A 23149-nucleotide genomic window follows, 5' to 3' on the forward strand; every position below is an offset into this window, starting at 1 on the left:
AACTCTAATGCTTTGAAGGAGCAAGCCAGTCAAAGATCTGGCCATTGCAAATGGCCTGAACCCGGCACAAATGATTTGACTCAACCCTGTCTTTTAAAGCTTATCATATGTAATTGCCCTATTATTCAGCCAATCTGAGCTCTTTTCAATCCCTTAATTGTATATTGCCTTTCCTTCTCCATTCAGGTCATCCCTTTAACTTAAAATGACTTATTTTCCAATTTTCACCTTTGGAAATCTTATTCCCTTGCTAGCTGAGACCAGTTGCCATCTCCTTCATGGAGTCTTTCTTGATAATTTCAGTCAGAAATGATCATTTTCCCTCTAAATTTATGTATATATATACCAGAGTTCTAAACACTAAATAATTGTGGTACTTATTATAGTCTGATTTTTTTTTTTTTTTTTTTTTTTTTTGCACTTTGTTTTCTCTTGTATCCTCAGTGTCTAGAACAGCTTCTGGCATAGCATAGAGAAAAAAAAAGTTTCTTGGATAAATAGTTATCGTATACTTACTTGTATATATGTCTTTCTTTGAAACGGGACATTTTGATATAGCCAATTTGAAGCAGCTATTTTGATGTATGTAAATTGTGAAAGTACTTTTAAGAGTTCATGTGCAACAAGACTGACTTTTATCCATCCACGAACCTTATCTTGTGGCTTTCGTCCGTTCAATTCCTGACCCCTAACCAATTCTTTACCTTGCTATTGAACACTCCTTAAAAATTAAGTTTTGCTAGGCTCAGGGATGGGATAAAAATGCCTGTTGCACATTGTCGTGCAGGAAGGCCTTGCTCGGTCTCTGCTCCCTCTCCCCGCAAGAGAACGCAGGATATGGTGAGGCCGAAAAGGAACACCCACGGAGCCATAGGTAGGGGAGTCATACCACTATATTCTCTCTGGCAGCACTATACTCTTACTGGAGGCTGGATCCACACTGTCCGCAAACCGCCATCCACACTTGCCAGCCCAGCTGCCATCTTCTTGCTAGCCCCCATTCTTTCTCTCTCCTCTGCTAGCGTAGCCATAGCAGTCATATTAGTGGCCAATGGCTCACTGGTTACAGCTGACGGCCAACTAGCCACAGCTGATGGCCATGCAGTCACAATTGATGGCCATTTACTACCTGAGCCAGCACCTGTCTATGTGAGGCCGAGAGCCTGGAAACTGCTTTCTGGGGCTCTGTCCCCACACACATACCCCTTGGTTGTTACAACATTTTATTTCACACCAAAATGGCATTTAATAATATTGATTCCATTCTACTTTAAAAGCATTTCGAGGATGGTTAATATGCTTTAATTGCAACTCAAAACATGTTTTGCGTCCCAGAAGCATTGGCATCACCTGGGAGCTTGTGGGAAGTGCAGATTCTTGGGCCCCACTTCAGACTTACTGAACCAGAATTTGCATTTCCACAAGACTTCCCGGGTGATTCATATGCACAGAGCACTGGTTTAGTGTTTTTTTTCTTCACAGAGTTGTCACACTAAATAAGTATTGGTTGAGTGAATAAAAAGCTCCCTGGTTAAGTATGAGGTGTACCACAAGTCTTTTATTAACAAATTATATCGAATAGAAACTTCATAAGTTATGTAAGATCAGCTCATTTGCTAGGTAAAGTAATTCTGCCACCTCCTAACCCATCAGTTGTCGTCTTTTAAAGATATTTTATAAATATTTCAGTAAATGTTAAGGTGCCCATAACACAGTAATTTCAGCCTAGGGTAGTGGTTTGTAAAGGGGCACTGGTTTTAGAATCGTGAGAGAGAGAAATCCAGTTTAAATTTGCTTTGGAAAAATGAGTTATTTGCTTTGGTGATCAAACTCCAGGAAGTGCTGGACTATATCTAGAGCTCAGGGTATTTGTCACTCATGCCATCTCTCCTTGGTTACATTTTTGTGATTTAGATTCATTCTCCTCCAGGTACTTTTCTTACTGTGAGAGACTTGGTCTCCATCAGCTCTAGAGCTTCAAATTTCCTCCCACAAAGAGGCATGGAGACTAGATCTGTTTTATAATCAAGTTTAACACTCCAGGGGGAAAATGCCTATACTGATTGGCTCATATTGGATCAGATGCTTATCCCTGGACTAATCCACTCTAGCCAAAAAGTTAAATGTGACATTTTCCAGAAGAAACAAAGGAGTACTATTCCTGACAGGCAAAACAATAGTTTCCCAATATAATACTCCAAACATGGCTATAAACCTCCATCCTACACATGTAGGGTAGTTAAATTTTTTTCTACTAGTTTCCTTTACCCAGTTAATGCCTGGGAATACCAAAGGAATTTTTTTTTAAAAGATATTTATTGGGGAAGGAGAACAGGACTTTATTGGGGAACAGTGTGTACTTCCAGGACTTTTTCCAAGTCAAGTTGTCCTTTCAGTCTTAGTTGTGGAGGGCGCAGTTCAGCTCCAAGTCCAGTTGCCATTGTTAGTTGCAGGGGGCACAGCCCACCATCCCTTGCGAGTGGAACCAGCAACCTTGTTGAGAGGACGAGCTCCAACCAACTGAGCCATCCGGGAGCTCAGTGGCAGCTCAGCTCAAGGTGCTGTGTTCAATCTTAGATGTAGGGGGCGCAGCCCACCATCCCTTGTGGGAGTCGAGGAGTCAAACCGGCAACCTTGTGTTTGAGAGCCTGTGCTCCAACCAACTGAGCCATCTGGCACTGGCCCATGTGGAAATCAAACTGCATTAGGAGCATGGAGCTCCAACCACCTGAACCACTGGGCTGGCTCCCAAAGGAATTTTTATATGTTTTGCTAATATGTCTTGGTGGTTCTTTCTGTCCTCTACCAATTGTTCACACTTTGAACTACTGTTACTCTAGAGATGTACTGATGAATAAAGACAGTCTTGTAGTTATGCAAGCTATTTTTCTCCATATCAGTTTGCTCCCATGTGGCACCATGTGGCATCATGTGGTGGGGCAAGCTCAATCCCCAACAAAGGGAAATCTGTATTAGTCCTGGGCCCAGAGTCCCAATCTCTCAACTCTTAGTTCAGAGAAGTTCCTTTTCATGCCCAATCTAAGGCCTGCCCCAGGATGATTGACAGAAAGAATCATCTATGTCTTTTAGGGGAATTCTCACCCCTACTCACAGTGTGGTCTAGTCTCCATTACTTAGACAAGAAAATAAAAATATTGAACAGTATATTTCTAAAAGTCTGTGTTATTTAGTCATGAGTGATATCAAATGGGAGACATTAATATATATGTAGGAAATCTCTTATTTTAGAAGGGCACAGTCAGGCTAAAGATTAACTCAACTTATATTATTTAGGCACCTCTGTGCCTTCAACGCCAGCATTCATATTTATGGTGACCTTACAGATTTCTTCATGCTTATTTTCTCAAAGTAAAGATAGTCTTACTTTTAAGAAGAGTAACTGCTAGAAGCCCTTAGTACTTCTAAAACAAAGCCAAATTAAATTTTTCTTTACCACGCACAACAGTGAGGTTATTAATAATATTTGGTGTGGATAATCAATATAGATAACATATGTGTAGTCTTTAAAGTGTTCTATTTATGTAGAGATACAGGTAGAGATAGGTGTGGTTATTTATTGTAGAAGCATTTTATTAGGTGAGACTCCACCTGTGATTTTTGTCTATATAGGGTTAAGGTGCTGTTCATTCATTTATTTGTTTAACGACTTCTTGTATACTTTCACTAATTCACTTTTCCACTAAAAAACATTTACTGAATTTATGTGTTCAGCACCATAATAGACCCCGGGAAAACAACAGGGAGTAAGGCAGATTTAGTCCATACTGTCTTGGAACATAGACTCTAGTGGAATCTTTTGAATGAAGCCCCAAATCAATATCTTTTTTTACTCTTGGGGAAAAAAACAGAACACAAAAAACTTCCGTGTCCTTATGAAGAGAGCCACATTGTTATTCCTGATGTCCTGACCTGACTCTGGAAATTATATTTAGTTTACCTTAATGATTCATTCATTCATTCAGCTGAATGGCATTCTTCGCTTCCTGTCTCCAGCAGATCTATGTCTACCAGACCACAGGAATTAAAATTTCATGGTGAGAGGACTGATACCATGATACAGTTTAAAAATATTTGTGCACTTGTTATGTAATCAGGGTTTTTAATAAAGGAAATGACTCTTAGTTATTGCTGATCACCACTAAACCCTTTTCCCAGTAAATGTTCCACCTCCCTTTCTGATAAAAAAGATTTGTTGCTTGTTTTATACATGTTCTTGCAGTTGATTTGTTTGAGGCGTTACTGTTACACTATTGTAGTTTGACTTGAAGGAGTCCAGTTGTTTCATTTTTTACTAACTTGCTGCTTGCAGGGAAGGAAGCAAAAAACAAAACAAAACCCAACTCATAAATGGGATATGTTGAAATAATTTAAAAAGACAAGATAGGTATTTGTTTTCACTTTACTGGTCTAGTTTGCAAGGTAAACAGTAACTGGTTTCTTTTTTGAGCCCACTTCTCCCTCCAGCTCCTGCCCTAATTCTTTGTTCCTCTTTCCCGATCTCTGGAGTATAATTGCTTGTACTCCAACCTCTCTCCTCCTGCTGTTTCTTAAATTGCCTCCCAGCACTCCATGAACTGCTCTTGTGAAAGTCCCAGGTAACTTCCTTGTTGCTAAATCCGGGCGAAATTCTCAGTCCTCACCTATCATAGGTCATGGAAATGCTGTCTTTTCCCTTGCTCAGGCCAAAAATGTTGGCACCAGCCTTGACTTCTCTTTTTCCTTACGTCCCACATTCCAGCCTTCAGCAAATACTGTTGACTCTACCTTCAGAAATATATCCAGAATTCTACCATTTCTTGTCTGGTCCAAAACACGATCATCTCCTGGTTGTCTTATTGCAATAGCTTATCTGGTTTCTCCGCTTCCTCCCTTGCTTACCTGTCTATTCTTTGCACATGTTCTCTTTGTCTGGACAACTGATACACCCAGATAGGTTCATGGTTCACTACCTCACTTCCCTCAGGTCTTTATTCAAATGGCGTCTTCTTAGTGAGGTCATCTCTGGCTACCCTAATTAACATTAGAAATCCAGACACTCCTTATTCTCCATTCCTGTTTTCTAATTTTTCATTGAACTTATCATTTCACATACTATGTTTTACTCATATACTTATTTATTCATCTTTCTCATTCCCCTTCCACCAACCAGTATCTTTGAATTTTTTATTTTCCTATATCCCCAGTTCCTAGGACAGAGTGTATTAAGTATCTGGTACATAATGTACTCAGTCAAATGATAATTTGTTGAAAAGGAATAAATTTTGTTGTAGCTAGGATAATTTTTCCATTAGGTCAGTGATAGTCTGAATAGGTTTGTTTTCTATAGACATAGTTTACTGTGAGGGAGAAAGAATATTATACTACTTATTTAACTGTAATTTTAAAATAAAAATTATACGTTCAACAATGAAGTATTAATCTTATTTTTAAAACTGTTATTTGTTTTAAGTGTGCTTTCCAGGACCCATCAGCTCCACATCAAATAGTTGTTTTAATCTAATCAAGGAGGGCGCAGCTCATAGTGGCCCATGTGGGCATCGAACCTGCAACCTTGTTGTTAAGAGCACCGCGCTCTAACCATCTGAGCTAACTGGCTGCCTCAATAAAGTATTAATGTTACCAGCACTCTTTCTTGCTTTGTGGGATTTTAATTTACTTGTATTTGAACAGCACAAGTTTCATTTTTAGATCTTTCTTTTGATTAGTGTGAGAATTATTTTGGAATAGCACAGTGCACTTCAAACACCCGAGTTTACAAATGTTTTGGCAGGCCTCAGAGCAGAGTAGTGACGTCTTGGGGTCTGATAACTATGCACTTGCTAGCCCAGCTGCTCCTCAGTCTTTTCTCATTATTCTCATTGTCTCATTTGTTGAATATTGCATCATCATTATTATTTTTTGAGGGTAAACATCTGTCTTCATGATTGCCCTTGCCTCAGGCCTAAAACGCATCATCGTGTTTCCTGAGGAAGCTCTGGTATCCTCTATTATTTGCTCTAAAGTGGAAAGGAAATATTAATAAGAGGAGGACCTCTTGACGATTTAAATAAGTGATGACCTTAAAGATAAAAGGTCAACTGTTAGATTAGCACATAAGAGAGCTCTGAGATTGAGACTGCAGCAAGCAGTGCCATCAGCCAGATGCCAATGGACAAGGACTTTTCCAAAACCATTTTTGGTCACAATGTTTTTCTGGGACCAACACTGTGCCTTGGTTCCACTGGCTGTTCAATAAGAGTCAACATTGTACACAAAGATAGAAATCATCAATAACTTTTCCATTATATAAGGGTGGTATTTGTGTGTCAGTGAAGAAGTATTTAAGTATATATGTAGCCCTGTAGGGTCTTGGAGGATATCACAGTTTTCTAGGGGAACTAATATAGACAAATAGAAAATCAACACAGATTTATACAAATACAAATAATAATTTCAAGAATAGATTGAATATAAGGATACTTCTGAAAGGCTTGAAAAAAAGTTTCCAGAATTATAAACGGGTTCAGCAATAGTTGAAAGAAATATTTAGGATATTGAGTGGATCAGTGAAAAGTCTGGGAGACTTTTAAATGTTGGGGTTTCCTCAGAGATCCATTCATTGAATTCTAATTTTACATAACTTTTGAAAGAAACACAATCCATACTCAAACTTTCTGCTGGTCCCAAACCCATATTTCCAACTTTTTTCTGATCACCTGCCTTTAGACAGCCTCCAGCCACCTCACATACCATGGAATAATGATAAAATAGCCATTATTTGTTGAGAAATGACCATTTGCTTACCAATATCCTAAGTGCTTGATATGTGTTAGCTGATTTAATCAGAGTCGAGCCATGACGTCTTGGGGTCTGATAACTGCTCACTTGTTACTCCAGCTGCGCCTCAGTCTTTTCCATTATTCTCAACAATTCTGAGTTGGTTCTTTTATTCCCTTAGTTTTATAGATGAGGAAACTGAGACTTGAGGAGTTGGAGAAATTTGCCCAAGGTCAAAGAGATATTAAATGACATTCTGAGTACAAATAATGTTTTAACCACTGTATTTATTTTCAAAATAAAATTCTGTAGGTGTTTTCTCAAACTGCTTTTTTTTTTTACATTTTTCATATTGGAAAATGTGGTTGAATGTTACCATCAAGCCAGAATCCTAGACCAGTTTATCTTCTTCATTCCCTGCATCTGCATAGTCAGTAAGTCTATTTATTTTTCCTCTTGTATGTCTCTTGGAACGGTTTCCTTTTATCCATTATTACTGCAGCTATCATAATTCAGACTCACATTATCTCTTACCTGTTTACTTACTGTGGTCTCTGCCTCCAGTCTTGCCCCAGCATCGTCCATGTGATACATTTTTCTAACTGCTTGTATTGTCGTGTCACTTTTCTACTTAAGATCCTGCGACAGCTTCCCATCATCTTTAGGGTACAGTGCAATCTCTGGAGTATGGCACACGAGGCCTTGCACAATCTGGTCCGTGTCTGCACTTTAATCCTCCTTTCCTGCCGTTTGCTTTTCTGCATCCCACGTTTAAGCCATCTAGAGCTTCTCTGAGTTCTGGCACACATGCTGTTCCTCCTGTCTGGAATGCTTTTACTCTGTTTCCCCCAAGAACCCATTCCAGATTTATTATAGTAGTTGTCATATGGACTGTTAAATGAATGTTTGTTTTTCCCCACTTCCAAGTACATTGTTAACTCTCTGAAGGTTTGGTTTATGTCTTGTTTATCTTTCTATTCTGCATATCATACTTTATATAGTTTTATTTAGCACATAATATAATTTATCATTTATTATAGCACATAATGTACCTACTGATTTATAAGCTCTGAATCAATAAATAAATGGATGGATACGTAAACACCACATCAGAAGGTTTATACTTGGTTTTGTCAGTGAAGGAACGCTCTTCAAAAACTGAGTAGTTGAGAAAATAGGAGAGATAGCTGTCTGATTGGACTGGTTAAAACAGAGGTATGAAGTTGGAAGAGTTTCCTGATTGGAGATTTATGACTATGGCATATTTAGAAACTCCACAATTAAAAATTTTTTTTTATTAGTTTCAGGAGTACAAAACAGTGTACTGGTTAGACATTTACACCCCTCACAATGTAATAACCCCCCCAATCTACTACCCCTCTGACATCGTATATAACTGTTATAGTTCCATTGACTATATTCCCTATGCTGTACTTTACATCCCATGACTATATGAGTATATACAGAGGGTGCCAAAAAATGTATACACATTTTAAGAAAGGAAAGAACTGTATTAAAATTTTAATACTCACTATATACCGATAACAAAAGATGAATACAAATCATGTGTATACATTCTTTTGGCACCCCTGGTATATATTTAATTATAGTTAACATTCAATATTATTCTACTTCAGCTTCCCTGAATTTTTTTACTGGTAACATGTAGAATGGTTTGGATACTGAGGCTTGGAATGTTGACTGACTTGCTAAAGCTTTTTCAACTGATTAGTGCCATGCTTAAATTTAAGTCTCCAATTTTACCTATTTTAGTGTTCTGCAGGTACAGAATACACCATATTTACTCCAACCCTCTTATTTAACCAATAAAGAAAGTAAAGAAAGTACCAGGGTGAGTAATCTGTCCACGGTTCCAGAAATCGGTTAGCGACAGACATTTTCAATTCCATGCTTCCCTACTGTAAGAAGTGGTCAAGAAGCTCAGGAAAGCCAGCCTGCCTGGCCTTAAATCCCAGCCCTGCCGTTTGCTAGCTTTGTGATTTGGGAAAATTCAGTATTCTTATCTGTAAAATCGGGGAAAGTATCTGCATCGTAGGGCTACTGTGAAGGTTGCATAAGGTCATGTATTAAAGTTGGCACATAGTAAGCCTTATGAAGATATTGCCCATCATTTTTTGATAAAAAGTACAATAATCGTTTGCTCTACTGTGTTCTCACTGAGTCTATATGATAGGATCTGTCATGCTGTATTGCAATCATTCTCATGTCTCTTCCCCTCTAGACTGAACTTTTAAGGAAGGGATCTGGCTCTAGTCGAGGGCCTGGCATAGTGGCTGGCACAGAGGAGGCATCTGATATGTACATTTTTAAAGAACTAATGAACTTTTTAGTATATGTGCTGCTGAAGCGAGCACTAATGAACTTTTTTATCCTTAGAAAACAGCAATTGGATAAATATTTTATTCTTTGACACTAAACCAGAATTCCTAGGAAATTGGTGAATTAGCGTGTCTGTAGAAGAGATAGGAGATAGCATAGAGAAAACATGCAGTGTTATTTGGCCAAAGAAAGACTTAAACCACCTGACTCAGGGCATCAGCACTAGGATTTCTCACCCCGACACAATAGCTATCACCCCACTTATTTTCTGTCAAGGCATCGGATCACATGCCTCCTGCTGTTTTTGCTGAATGAACTTGAAGAAGCCGAAATATGAAGCGGCATCTGTGTGTATCATTGGTGATAGAAATACTTCATGTTTAACTTGACCAGGTTCATTCTTCTAAAAATTTCTGACAATAATATCAAGTTTCAGTTTGAATCTGGTGCTCTTATTTCTTCTTTGGGGAAATTAGAATTCGAGCAAACATTTCATCTGGCAATCTGGACAAATTAGAGATCAGTTATGGCATGATGCAGGAAGTAAGTGCTTTGGAGGCAGCCTGGGTTGCAATTCTGACTCTGCTGCTTAGTAGCAGTGTGAATTTCAACACGTTATTTAACTTCACTCAGCTTCAGCTGTCTCATATGTAAATAGAAGTCAAATGCGTGCTTCTCAGAGTTGATATGAGTAGTACATTAAATAATTATGTAAAATACTTAGCACAGTACCACACATGTAGTAAACACTAAATAAATGGTAGGTTTTTGTTTTTAGACAATCAATGTCATGTTAGTTCATTTAAGATGCATCCTAATATAGTGCTTCGTAGTGTATGCTAAAACTTATAGATACTTAAGCGACTCATTTTTCTCTTAAGAAAGTAAAGGGCTATAGTTTGAGTAACAAAGTATGGAAATCAAATGTGGAATAAGTGACGCACAGACCGCCTGTATCAGAATACCTTGTTAGAAATACAGGTTCCTAGTCCTCAACTCAATTTACTGGATTATAATCTTTGGAGATAAAGTCTAGGAATCAAATATGAGTATTTTCAGAAGCACCCAAGGTTATTCTGGTGTAAATTGCTCATGGATAAAGTTTAATAAATACTTATCTACAAGGTATGTGTTTTCTTGAGGATTGTTAACTGATTTAAATATCTCATTCTTACGTGAGGTTACTTATATTGAATTTACTTAGCCTCTAATGTTCACAGTGTAGTAAAGGGGGAACTTCTTAAATTGTGAGTATTTGAAGTTATAGCATCTGTATTTTCTAGGTGAGATTTCAAGGTTGTAAGAATTGCATTAACATTTCTATTAACTCTTTCTTCAATCTTACTAAAAAGCATGTTTCTGATTATAGTTTAATGTCCAATTTTAAATACTATTTGCAACAAATTCAAGTAGTTTCTTTGCCTGTGTTAATTATTTAATCTTGGTTTAGAGACTGCCAACTTTGAACACCAAAACAAAAGCAAAAAAACCAAACAAAAAAACAGAAAAACAACAAAACAAACACAAACCCAGCAACAAACTCCAACCTATCTTTGTTCTTGAATCCTGCACTGAGTGACAGTGGTATTTACATGTATGCAAAGTGAATATAGTAATGCTGTGTATGATTTGTCTACTAGTAATGTTCTCCTTCTTTTTCTTTTTTTAATATGGCAAACCCTTCCATATGCTTCAGAGTTTATCTCAGATATCCTCTCCTTTGGGAAGTCTTCTCTGATCTCTCGGTCTCCACCCCTCTGGATTAGGTGTCCTTTCTATTTCTTTCATATATCTGTCACACTGTTCTTGGAAATGTCTGTCTCCCAGAATGTGAGCTCCTTGGGGGTAGCGACTTTGGATTGCCAGTGTCTGGCACAATTTTGGGCCTGGAAGAGGTATTTAGTAAATGTCTGTTAAATGAGTCAATCAATTTTTATGTATCTGTTTGGATTTATGAGATGATTGTGTTCTTGAACAGCAGCATTAAATTTAAAAATACCTAAATCAAAATTGATTTTCTTACCAGAAATAAAAGAGCAATTTTCAGTTCAGTTTTGCCTTATTTTATTAATATTGAAGTAAAATAATCTTTTAAAAATCTTAATCAAGTTTTTCCTTCTACATTTACTTACCTGCCTTATATTTCTTCGTTTGGTCATTGGCATTTAATGTCTCAGGAATGAAAGATGCAGTAGAAAAGCCAGCTTTAAGTTTCAGAAGCCTAAACCCAGGTGGACGCAGTTTCTAAATAACAGCATTGTAAGAAAGATGCAATGCTAGGCTGTCTGTAGCAAAAGGTTCTCTGGAATGGAGGAGAGGAAGAACTGGAGAAGAGCAAGAGCTTTAGTGGTCAATGTGCATCTTTGAGAAAGGGGCATGTGTTCTTTCTCCATTAGTTGAGCCCTGGTTTGGGGGTGGGGGAAAGAAAATAACAGATAATTCAGATGGGTTTATAGAATTTAAAAGTAGGAATAATTTGTGTCCCATTCCCTGGTGGGGGCTTTGAAAGTTTCCCTCATTCCTGATGTAACATGGGGATAGCTGTATTTTTGTAGTAATAAACGATCAAATTTAAGAGGTTATTTGAATATGTTTTTCCTAATCAGGACTTCCATTTCATATTTATAACAGGTAATTTCATTGCTTTAAAAATATGACTGAAATAAGAAATAGAAAGTAATTGACATCCCATGCCCCAACTTTTCAAAAAGAAGTCTATAAATAAAACCTGCTGAAATGTTAACAGTGATTATTTCTGGGTGGTGGGATTATGAATGACTGTCATTTTTTTTTTTTTTTTTTTTTTATACTGCTCTGAATTGTGGAAAATTTCCAGAATGGAATGGCTTTTTCACCTTGGTTTGCCTGTGTGGACATTACTCATCCTTCCCCTTCCGCCTTGGTTGGGTAGTGTATCCTTACTTGATGCTCCTTTAATATTCTGTACCTCTCATTCTCTTATCACCACAGGGCATTGAAATAGTCATCTCTTCTCTTTTCTAAACAGACAGGGAACGTATATTATCTTTATACCACCATAGAGCACAAAATACATGCTTATGAATATTTTTATAGAATTGACTAATAAAAAATTCACCAAAAATTATTTTATTGTTTTCCCAAATTACTGGTTCAGATAATATTTTCTCTGTTAAAAGAAAGCTGCTTATAAGTAAGGAATGTGGAAAGACATATGAATTATGGAACTGAAAATGATAGTAAAATTAGAACACAAATTCAAGTTCTTAGGTAATATAAGACCATGTATAAGATATATCTGAACAACATGTATAACATGTATCTGAACACTCCATTCACTGATGGTTCGGCTGCTTGGGATGAAGCTGAGAAATTGCTATAAGGAAGAGTTTTGGGTTTTTTTCTCCCTTTTTTCCGATATGATGTTTGTCATCTTTCTTTGACAGTGTAAACTCAATAGCAAATACCGAGAGATTTTTTTTTGTTTGTCATCGTTTGAGAATGTAAAGTAAAATTAACACATGGCACTGCGGATAATGGTTATTTTAGTGTAATTCTTCATAAATTGGTATAGAAAAAGGACAAGTTAAGGATTATTTCGCTACAAGATTAACTCTGTAATAAGTGTGATATTGATTATTTTCAAGTTAGGAGTAGAAATGATACATTCAGGACCATTTAACAAAGACAGTGATAATTAGGCCTAAAGGCTGATAATTGGAGAAGTAATAAGTTGAGGCATGCATATACTTCTTATTTACATAACAAGTAAAGGAAAATTAGATTTATTTATATACATATGTATTTATTTACAAAAGAAATACCCTAAGGATTTTAAATCTCTACAGAGTAAGGATGAGAAAATGCTATTAAAAGTTAATCACTTTGTCTTCTGGTTTACTTCTATTTTTTTGCACATATTTTTACCTATGCACTTGTCAAATGATGTTTTTATACTATGACCTCTTTGAGTGCATGGTTCATGTCTTTTTTGTTTTTGTATAGTTACTAGCACATGGTAGGTACTCAGATGATTTTTGAATTGACTTAAATTGGGTTAAGATGCTGCCATCTACTACTCAATCTAGAGTATAGGTCTTATATGGGTTTCTCTGTCTGGGTAAATTGGGGCAAAGAGTGAAAATCAAGTCTTTGGGTTTTTAAATCCCGAAGATTGGGAGTCATGAACTAAGAGAAGTGGGACTTGAGGGTCTCTTAATCTGGACTTTTACCCAACATTGGAATGGGCTTCCTAATTACTTATTTCAAATATCCCTCTTCTGATCATTGATGGCTAAAATCATGCTTATCAGGTTGGTGGCCAAGAGTGTCTGTAAAAAGGAATAATGTTTGCCACTTTTAAACTCTAGCATTCTACAACGAGGTTTCTTATTGTATGCCAGGTATGGGAGTAGGTATTCTTACCCTTTTTCTTCGTGGTCAAATGTCATCATTTTTTAAGCTGTCAGGAAAGAGCACTTTTGGTATTTCTTGAGTTTGCCAAATTCACTTAAACACTTTTGGGTTAATAAACCTGCCAAATCCACATAATATGCTTTAAGTTGTTCAGAACATTTGTATAGGTCCCAAAGGATAGAAGTACAAAGGGATAACATGTAAGTAAATGATATAAACAGTGTATGATACATTTACACATGTGAAAAATAGTCATTTTTTAAAAATATTAATCTTGAGCTAGTAATATGATCACCAACATAGTATTAACGTTCAGAATATATTTCTTGTTGCCTACCTAAAGTTCAGCTCTTTTATACTAAAAAGAGTCAAAGCAAAGGACTATGAGATCTTAGCCAGAAACCCAACACTACCAGGACTGAAAAGAGTTGTCTTGAAATATTAGTGTTGACAATAACCTTCAGAATCCAGTGTCTTCTTCAAATACAATTGATATTAGATGGTCTCTTCCCTAAGATAAACATTGTATTACTGTGCGTATCTTAACCCCCGGGGCTTAAAATAGCAAAAGGAGGTAGGAACTGAAAAGACATTGGATCCATGCTGACTTGCATCCTTGGGGGATTAGTAAAAATTGAGGTCAGCAAGAGTCCCAGGATGTAGGACAGATTAAGGAAGGAAGCTCACCATGGTGGCCGTGTTACTTTCCTACTGGCCACAACACAGGAAGGTGGCTCTTCTGTCAGTGCTTTCTGTAATTCTTCTCTGTCTGTATGGTTGGCTTGTGGCCGATCACGACTTTTATTCATTCTTCAGAGAGGAAAATTCCACTGTAATATTGCTGGGTATCACAGGAAATAGAATCAGCAGCACAGTGCCTCACACACAGTAGGACTGACTGAATGAAATCAGACTACTGTGTCATTCCATTGGGGTGTTGGAAAATTTAGTTCCTTGAACAGATTCGGTCTTTTAATACTTAATGCGATGTTTGAAATTATGGCTGTCAAATTGTACTACTGAAATCTCATTGGATTTCTAAATAATAGCAGGCTAAATAGGAACCCATTTTTAACCATTTAGCATTAGGTTGGTGCAAAAGGAGTTGCGGCTTAAGAGGTTAAACATAATTGCAAAAACTGCAATTATATTTGCACCAACCTAATATCAAGAAAGCTTGACTGTAGTGAGAAGAGGTTTGGACTTGGAGAAATATGCTACCTGGAAAGCATTTCCCAAAAAGCATATCCTTAGCCCCTAGTCTCCACCAATGATATATCAGAATCTCCAAGACAGACATATGTAGTTGAACAAAAAGCTGCCCATACAATTTGAATTTCCTCTTCCCTAGCTTCTGTTCTCTTCACCTCCAGAGTTTGAAAATCAGTGGAGAAGTTGATCCCCAAGAGCCCATCTGTAAAATTCTATGGTTTTTGTTGGTAAAAATCCCCCTACCTGATGATGCTTTTCTTCCTAGAAGTTATTATCTATAGTTGTCTTCTTCATTGGGACTTGTTTAGTGTGTGGATGTATGCTTATATTTTCTCAGGTTATGGGCCTTAATTCTAAGGTTTTAGAGCTGTAAGATAGAGATAGTGAGTTAAATGAGGATCACTTTCTCTTTTTTCACTTTGTTATTATTATTATTATTATTATTATTATTGGCTAGGCTAGCATACAGCATCTTAGATTAGATAACTTTAAAGATATGGGCTTTCTTTATCTTTACAAGTTGAAGGTCTGCTGTTGAAACTCTGGCTAAGTTCTATTACACTGGTTGAAATATTAGCTCTAGCATATACTGTGTTTCTCCAAAAATAAGACCTAGCCAGACAATCAGTTCTAATGGGTCTTTTGGAGTAAAAATTAATATAAGACCCGGTATTATATTATATTATATTATATTATATTATATTATATTATATTATATTATATTATATTATATTATACTCGGTCTTATATTATAGTAAAATAAGACTATTAATTTTTGCTCCAAAAGATGCATTATATTATAGTAAAATAAGACTATTAATTTTTGCTCCAAAAGATGCATTAGAGCTGATTGTCCGGCTAGGTATTATTTTCGGGGAAACACGGTAGTAAGCACTCAAGAAATGGTTGTTCCAGCAAAGCACCTATATGGCTTAATAATACATATTGTAGGAAAATATTGATTAAAAGTAATTTAAAAATACTGTCTTATTTTTGACTCTTGGAATAAAGAGTCAGACTTTTTCCTAGTTATATTTCAATTCTTTTTGAACAAATATAAACTGGGTGACTTAGAATTTCCTAATGAGATAAAAATAATCTTTCTGAAGAGAAGTTATCATTTTTAATTCTACTAAGTTGTTTGTGATGAGCTATTAATGGTCATTTGAATGGGAAGGGAGCATTTATTTCATTCATCCATTCATGGTAGAATGTCAAGTTGAGCCCTAAATTAGTAAATTCCTTATCAGACATCTTGTTATTTAAGTCCTTGGAATCATCAAAATGTGCTGTGCACAAAATTGCCACTCAACTATATTAATCATTATAGTTTAAAAACAAATGTTTTTGTATCATAAAACAATAGAAGTTTATTTTAAAGAATTGTGTTGAGAAGGAAAACAGATAAAAAAGTTATCCATAATTCCACCTGTGATGAACATTGTGGAAAATTTTGGCGTGTTGCTGAAAATAATTCAATATTAATTCTTCCTGATGAAAGGTTTTTAAAATCTGGTGAAAAATTTCTTATTTAAGATAAACTATCCTAATAATTTTCAGTCATCCTCTTTCACTCCTCTTCATTTGTAACCTCCATGCTCTTAGTCTGGTGTCCATATGTGGGCTTCAATACGCTAGACCCATCATCAATTCTAGGATAATAAGTGACTATTGTCACTTACTTTTCCCTATAAAAGACCTGCTCTAGCTGACTCCTTTTCTTCCATGGATTAATTAGAGAATCCCGTATCTTTCTTTTGTTGAGATTTCTAAGGCAAAAGGGTATATGCTTGGGTTACTCTTGTCAGAAATATTATCTTTTCTAAGTGCTTTAGTATCTTCAGTATTGCTGCTATCAAAACACTTTCCTTTCTTTCCCTGTTATTTTTGTTGGAAATCATAGAAAAATGTATTTTATTTGTAATACTGTATGACTTACCTAAGCTTCTCACAATTAAAATATTGAAAGGATCTGTCCAATTCTTATTGAGTCAACAGTGACTCAAATGTCTGATTTCTTTTTAGTGCATAGTTCAGTCTCACTAAGACATAATTAATTTTGATGTCATCATATCTGTTTTTAAAGACCCCAGGTAGTCAGAGCAGGACAACTAGTAAACCTTATTAACGTCATCTTGTTTAATTATGTCTCCTATGAGAATGAAGTGAATTGCCTCAAAGTGTCACAATCTGGCTGAGTTTGTTGGAGTCCACCTCGGACTAGTGTATATAAGAAGTTAGCATCTTAGGTGCGATTCTTAATGTCCATTAGACTTGTAGCATTGCAGGCTGTATTTTATACCAGTAGCCAGGTGTGGGCAGTGACACAAGGCTTAGGAAATCTCTCTTACCGGCCCAGGGATCCAAGGCATTCAGTGCAAAACCTGGCCAGCAGCCCGAGTGAGTAGGAGCCATGTGACTCTGGTGAGTTGGAGTGTGCAATTGCCTCCTGCTTCAGAGCTACCTGATCCGAATACTAAGCAGAGCGAGTGCCGGGCTGAGTGTAAGACACTGAAGACATTGCAGAGAAAGGTGCTTATTCCAGCGGCATTACAAAACATGGAGATTAAAGACCAGGGAGCCCAAATGGAGCCGCTGCTGCCTACGGTAAGAGACAATCTGTTGTCATGTAGATTTAACCGTGTTTGCTGCAAATCCTGTCAGGCAAGAGGTCTGCTAGCTAGATGGCAGCGAGTGTACTTTGGGGTGGTGGATAGCTCCCACGACATATGGACAGGGGTCTCCTCCCATCTCGGGTGAGTGAAATGCATAACGCAAAGCACATGATTTTTTCCCCCTTCTCAATATGGATGCACTAACGGTGATGAAATGGCTCATGTTTGCTGCTGTTTGAAGAGATGGCTAGGTTGTAGCAGCAGGGGCAGCTGTGTGTCTCTTCCCTGCCTGTTATTGCCTACTCTCTGTTTCTCAGGCTGTGCAGTGGTGTTTCAAGCCCCTGTAAAGAAGCCCCCTTTTTATCAAATTCCATTCGTGATAAATTTCCTCCTCATGCCTCATCCCCCTGACAGTGAGGTAAAGGGAATCTGCTGCTGTAACAGCTTTAGTGATTTAGTCTCTGCCGAAACCAGAGGAGAGGAGAACAGAAGGATTGTGTGCGTGTGTGTGCGTGCATGTTTTCTGTCAATCTCTCTCAAAGGGAAATGTGTCACGGTTCACATACAAAGAAGGTATGCATTTTTGGTGATAGGCACACAATTCAGATTTGCATACCTGAAAGGTTCCTGAATTGTCATTTAGAAATAGCCTGTTTATCTCTGGGTCTTTCAGTGGCTTCCCTAGAGCTAATGCTTGGGTAAGTAGTTGATTTGTCTGTCCTCTCCACAAATCTCTCTGGCTGCTCACAGACTTTGTAGACCTTCAGGCAACATCTTCTTTCCTCCTGGAGCAGCTGATGTTGCTGTGTGCAAGGAAAAAAAAGCAAAACAAGCCAACGGTATTTTCTTGACGCAACAGAGATGCCAAATGCAAGCTAGCTTCCAGCCATCTATCAATGCTATCACAGCTCAGAATAGAAGAAATCTCCTCCCTGCACCAAAACAGGCGAGGGGCTGTTCTCAGCTGTGCTACTCAGGTTGGTGACCCACCTAACAGACGAGGGACTGGAGGAAAGCTGTCCATTTCAGCATCCATTCCTAGGTTTTGAATATATCTTTAAATCAGATAATACCTCATGGGGAGTGGACAAATTCTGGGCCACTGTATTTTTAGGGCCTTACCTATCCAGCCAGCTTAAAACCTGTAAAAGATTCCAGTTTGCATCCTGGAATCCGCTGAGGCTACTGAGCATGCCCAATTCTCCTCAGGACGCCAGGTTTGGGGAGAGAGGGAGCAGGGAGATGGGAAGAACGCAGAAGTCACCACCAAGAATGGAGCCTAAATAAAAGGCAGGGACAGTGTCAAAAAGGGAGAAAAAAGGAAAGCATGCCAATTAGCCTGCCTGCTTAAAAGTAGACATTTCTTTGCCGATGAGAGTGGAGTTATTTTTACAAAAATGAAAGAAAAAGGCTTATCTGCCTTCCCAAACTTGGATACATAAATTAGGCTACTATGGGTAATCCGAATAAAGGTTGTCAAGTTGTCAGAACTATTGTTCCTGGATGAGAGAGAAGAACGATACACAAGAATTGGGGAATGGAGATTTAAGGAAGGTTAAGGTATAGGGAAAAACCATTTTAGGGGAGGAGGTTGGAAGTTGTCCGAGAAAAGCAGTCTGAAGTCACTTTGATAATGGCGTTTAAGTTGTCATTTGTGGGGAACAACTAAAGGGTTTAGGAGCAAATGAAGACTACCTGGAGGAATTTAGAAGAGGATGACATTACTCAGCTAGATGGGCAATCAGTTTGTGGCTTATAAGAGCAGATAAAAGACAAGTTTGACTAGAAAAGAAAGTCTACAGTAAGCTGATGGAAATTTTTAGTCAGAAGTTTGCATTTTATGTGGATAATGGCTAGTACAAAATAGTTACATAGTTTAATGGCAAGAGAGGATCATATTAGCAGTTCATTATAAGAAAAATAAGCCTGAGAGCCTAGAAAGGATGCTGAATTATTGGCCTACTTTTATATTTGGATAATATTTTCAAGTTCCTCAATTGCTTTTATGGCTTTTATTTTAGTTCTGAAAACAATCATGTTAATTAAAGCAGATTTCATTATCTTAATTTAAAGATGAGAATTTGTGGCACAGGATGTTTGAATAACATGTCTGAGGTTACATAGTGATGAAGCCAGGACTGGAATATAGGTCTTCTAAAAGTAGTTCAGAAAAAAAAAAAGCAGTAGTTTTTTTTTACGTTACATTATTAACCAGGCTTCTCATAATCAGGTCCTTGACTGGAGTTTTATGCTTGGAAGAGAAAGGAAGAAATAGCTTCAGGTTCTGTTTTAGAAAATTAATCAGATGACTTTGCAAATAATTATATGAGAGGCAATATTTAAAAACAGTCTGGTAGTTCCCAGCACTTCTCTTTACACGCTGTCTGATTGTGGGAAAGTGATAAGCCTTAGTTTCTTCAGCTGAAAAATAGAAAGGGAATGGTATACCTCTTGGGTTTTATAATGAGTAACTGAAATAACTTATGCCAATTACCTGACATTTAGTAGTAAGAGCTCAATAAAAGTTAGCTGCTATTATCATTATTAATGGAAATATAGTCATTGAGATTAATTCTAGGTGTCAGGTCTTCATGTCAGTACTATCTACTAAGAAAGAAAAGTGGGGAAATGGACCCTGTAAAACACTGTATAGTGGAGGTGCAAGGTGGGGTTTTTAGTTATAGCTATGAAGACATAGCAGTATGGTGGGAAAGTTTGTGAGAAAGGCAGTAAAAACCAGGATTAAATGTGGGACAGAAGCAATCAGAGGTAGGTAGAGAAGGAAGAGAGAAAGAAAAATCAAAAGATAGGCAAATATGCCAAATGAGTGAAATTAATTCTGATTCAACTGAAAGGGAGGAAAAGATTCTTTTTAAACCTCCAAGGTTTACTTTCATTTAGTATATATAAAGTACATACTAAGGGTATGTGTATAGGAAGCCCTGACATGTTTCCCTTTTCCTCAGTCCTTTTTAGAATTGATGATTTTTTTATTTTTCTACTGGAAAAGGCATTGCTGCATTTTGTAGGTAGTCACTCTAAGGGTTAGGACATTCAATTCTTCCAGGCCCACAGTACAGTCTGGCTTTGATAGATCCTGGCTGTTATGTGTGAAGATATTAGAACAAACCATATTCAAAAGAATTATTCATTTATAAAGACCCTACTACTGGCCAAACATGTTCTTCATGCTAGGGATACAGCTAAGAACAAGATGGGCAAAAACCCTGTCCACACGGATCTCATAATCTAGCTAATTAGTTCAGAGATAGGGGCTCAATTTAACTTTTTGAGAGACTACTGTTTTCTCCTCAAATATTTAATCGCTGTTATAAGCTCTTTGAGATAGGTATGTACGGAGACTCTATGTAATAATAATGATGGTGATACCACTTTAGTAATGATGGAATTAATCATTTAAAAGTATGAAGCCAGGAACTTAGGATATTGAATATGACTTCAAATTTTTCCATTGACATTCAATATTGTTCTGCTTCAGGTGTACAGCACAGTGGTCAGGCATCTTCTACACAGCTCATGAAGTAGTCTCCCTAAAAGATCACTTTTTAAAGATAATTTGTAGTATAGGATAGATGGTAGAATTTAGCACCTTTTAAAATGCTAGTTTTCCAGATTTCCAAATGGTTCAGTTTATTGAATTGTTTCATCTGTGAAAAAAAAGTTATGAAAAATCTATGTTATTAAATCAGGGAAAGGAAAATGGAAGTAAAATGTCAAAGTAGCAAAAAGATAAAATAGGTTGGCTAAGTAATATTGGTATTTCTATTTTATTTGAATTGTAATTTAGATGATAGTATGAATTCAAAGAAAACATACTCACTACATAGGAAGCAAAAGGCACTATAAGAAATAAATTCTCATTTCCACTTTCATCACATGAATAGTTACTCTACAATGGTGAGTGACTGTAGAAATAAAATATATGTATAGGATGCTAAGGTTGGTAATGAGGGTAGAAACTAAAGCCTCCAGTATTAGGTTTATGACAAAAATTTTGAGGTCGCATGTGGAAGTGGGATAGTTTATGATAGAGGATTAGAAAATATGTGGGGCAAGGTCTAGAACACAAATAGAGTCAGAGAGCATGGTCAGAAAAATAATCACACGTCCCGTGGATCATTTCTTTCTAACTTTGGAATGATGGTTGCTTCAGAAGTTAAACTGGTCATAGATCAACTACAGTGCATTGCAAGATGCCTCAAGTGGATGGAGAAATGTAGGTACCACTCTCAACCCTTCCGTGTGGAGAAACTTCCACTCTTCCCTTCTCATACCTCATAGGATACATGACACTTGATTATTTGGCTTTCTGTGAAGATACCACTTTCAATCTACATAGTAAATATTTGTTGTTTTATTTATTTCTAGATAAAATAAATTAAAGTTCTAATATGTTCTCCCACTTAAAAGAATTGTCTCAGATACTCCTTGGTGTGCTGATCTTATTTAGAAAATGCATCTGTTTTATGGAATCATGTATGTTTTGCTCACAGTAGAACTGTATAGATCAATTGGAGACTAGATTTTAGACTAACTTTTATTTTATTCAAAAAACTTTTTTTTATTGGGGAATATTGTGTTTCTCCAGGGTCCATCAGCTCCAAATCATTGTCCTTCAATCTAGTTATGGAGGGTGCAGCTCAGCTCCAAGTCCAATTGCCATTTTCAATCTTTAGTTGCAGGGGGCGCAGCCCACCATCCCATGTGGGAATTGAACCGGCAACCCTATTGTTGAGAGCTTGCGCTCTAACCAACTGAGCCATCTGGCTGCCCCTAGACTTTAATTTACAGATGATGAAGCTGAACACCAAAGAGATGAGGTGTGTTTAATGGCATGCCGTTTATACTAGTTAATGACAGAGCTTGGCCTAGAGTCCAAATCTCTTGATTCCTAGTTCATCCTTCTTTCTGCTATTGTATAGTCCCTATTCTACCATGGACAGCTGGGTACCAAAATGGTGCTGATAATTAGGTAATCTTTGTGAAGTAATAGTAGATATTGTCTCAGGCTTGTGCTAAACTGTCTCTAGTCTTCATGATAATCCTGAAAGGTTGTTAATGTTATCCAGCCTTACAGATAAGAAACTGAGACTCGGGCCGGCCTGGTGGCTCAGGCGGTTAGAGCTCCATGCTCCTAACTCCGAAGGCTGCCGGTTCGATTCCCACATGGGCCAGTGGGCTCTCAACCACAAGGTTGCTGGTTCAACTCCTCGAGTCCCGCAAGGGATGGTGGGCAGCGCCCCCTGCAACTAAGATTGAACACGGCACCTTGAGCTGAGCTGCTGCTGAGCTCCTGGATGGCTCGGTTGGAATGCGTCCTCTCTACCACAAGGTTGCTAGTTCAATTCCTCGACTCCCGCAAGGGATGGTGGGCTGTGCCCCCTGCCACTAGAAAATGGCAACTGGACCTGGAGCTGAGCTGCACCCTCCACAACTAAGACTGAAAGGACAACAACTTGACTAGGAAAAAAAAAATAAAAAAAAAGCCTGGAAGGACACACTGTTCCCCAATAAAGTCCTGTTCCCCCTTTCCCAATAAAAAAAAAAAAGAAACTGAGACTCAAGGTTGAATAAGTTATCTAGATTCACAGAGCTAATACGTATGGAGCTAGGGTTTGAAAATATTGTTTCTAATTGGCTCACTCTTTTATTTTAAACTTTCTTTTTTTATTAGTTTCAGCTGCACAAAACAATCATTTATATTCCTCACACAGTGACAACCCCTTCCCTGGCTTGCTCTTTTTAATTAAAGTCAATTAAAAAATAAAAAGGAATCTGATACTAAAATG

The 23149-nt window shown here is 37.4% G+C and overlaps 1 protein-coding gene across 6 annotated transcripts in view; it reads left to right on the plus strand.

The window, feature by feature from the left end:
- Nucleotides 1–16947: 16947 nt before the first annotated feature.
- The window catches only part of SLC4A10 (solute carrier family 4 member 10), a 255985-nt gene continuing 249783 nt past the window's right edge, over nt 16948–23149 (plus strand). Inside the window, exon 1 of one of the 6 annotated variants that reach the window (XM_074337110.1) lies at nt 16948–17331. In XM_074337110.1, coding sequence (XP_074193211.1) covers nt 17284–17331 — 48 coding nt within the window. In that variant the 5' untranslated portion in view covers nt 16948–17283. The remainder of the gene's footprint in view (nt 17332–23149) is intronic. The other 5 variants (XM_074337115.1, XM_074337114.1, XM_019727287.2 and 2 more) reach the window with 5 other exon arrangements.

This window comes from Rhinolophus sinicus, linkage group LG01 (assembly GCF_036562045.2).
Source record: "Rhinolophus sinicus isolate RSC01 linkage group LG01, ASM3656204v1, whole genome shotgun sequence".
NCBI classification, from domain to species: Eukaryota; Metazoa; Chordata; class Mammalia; order Chiroptera; family Rhinolophidae; genus Rhinolophus; species Rhinolophus sinicus.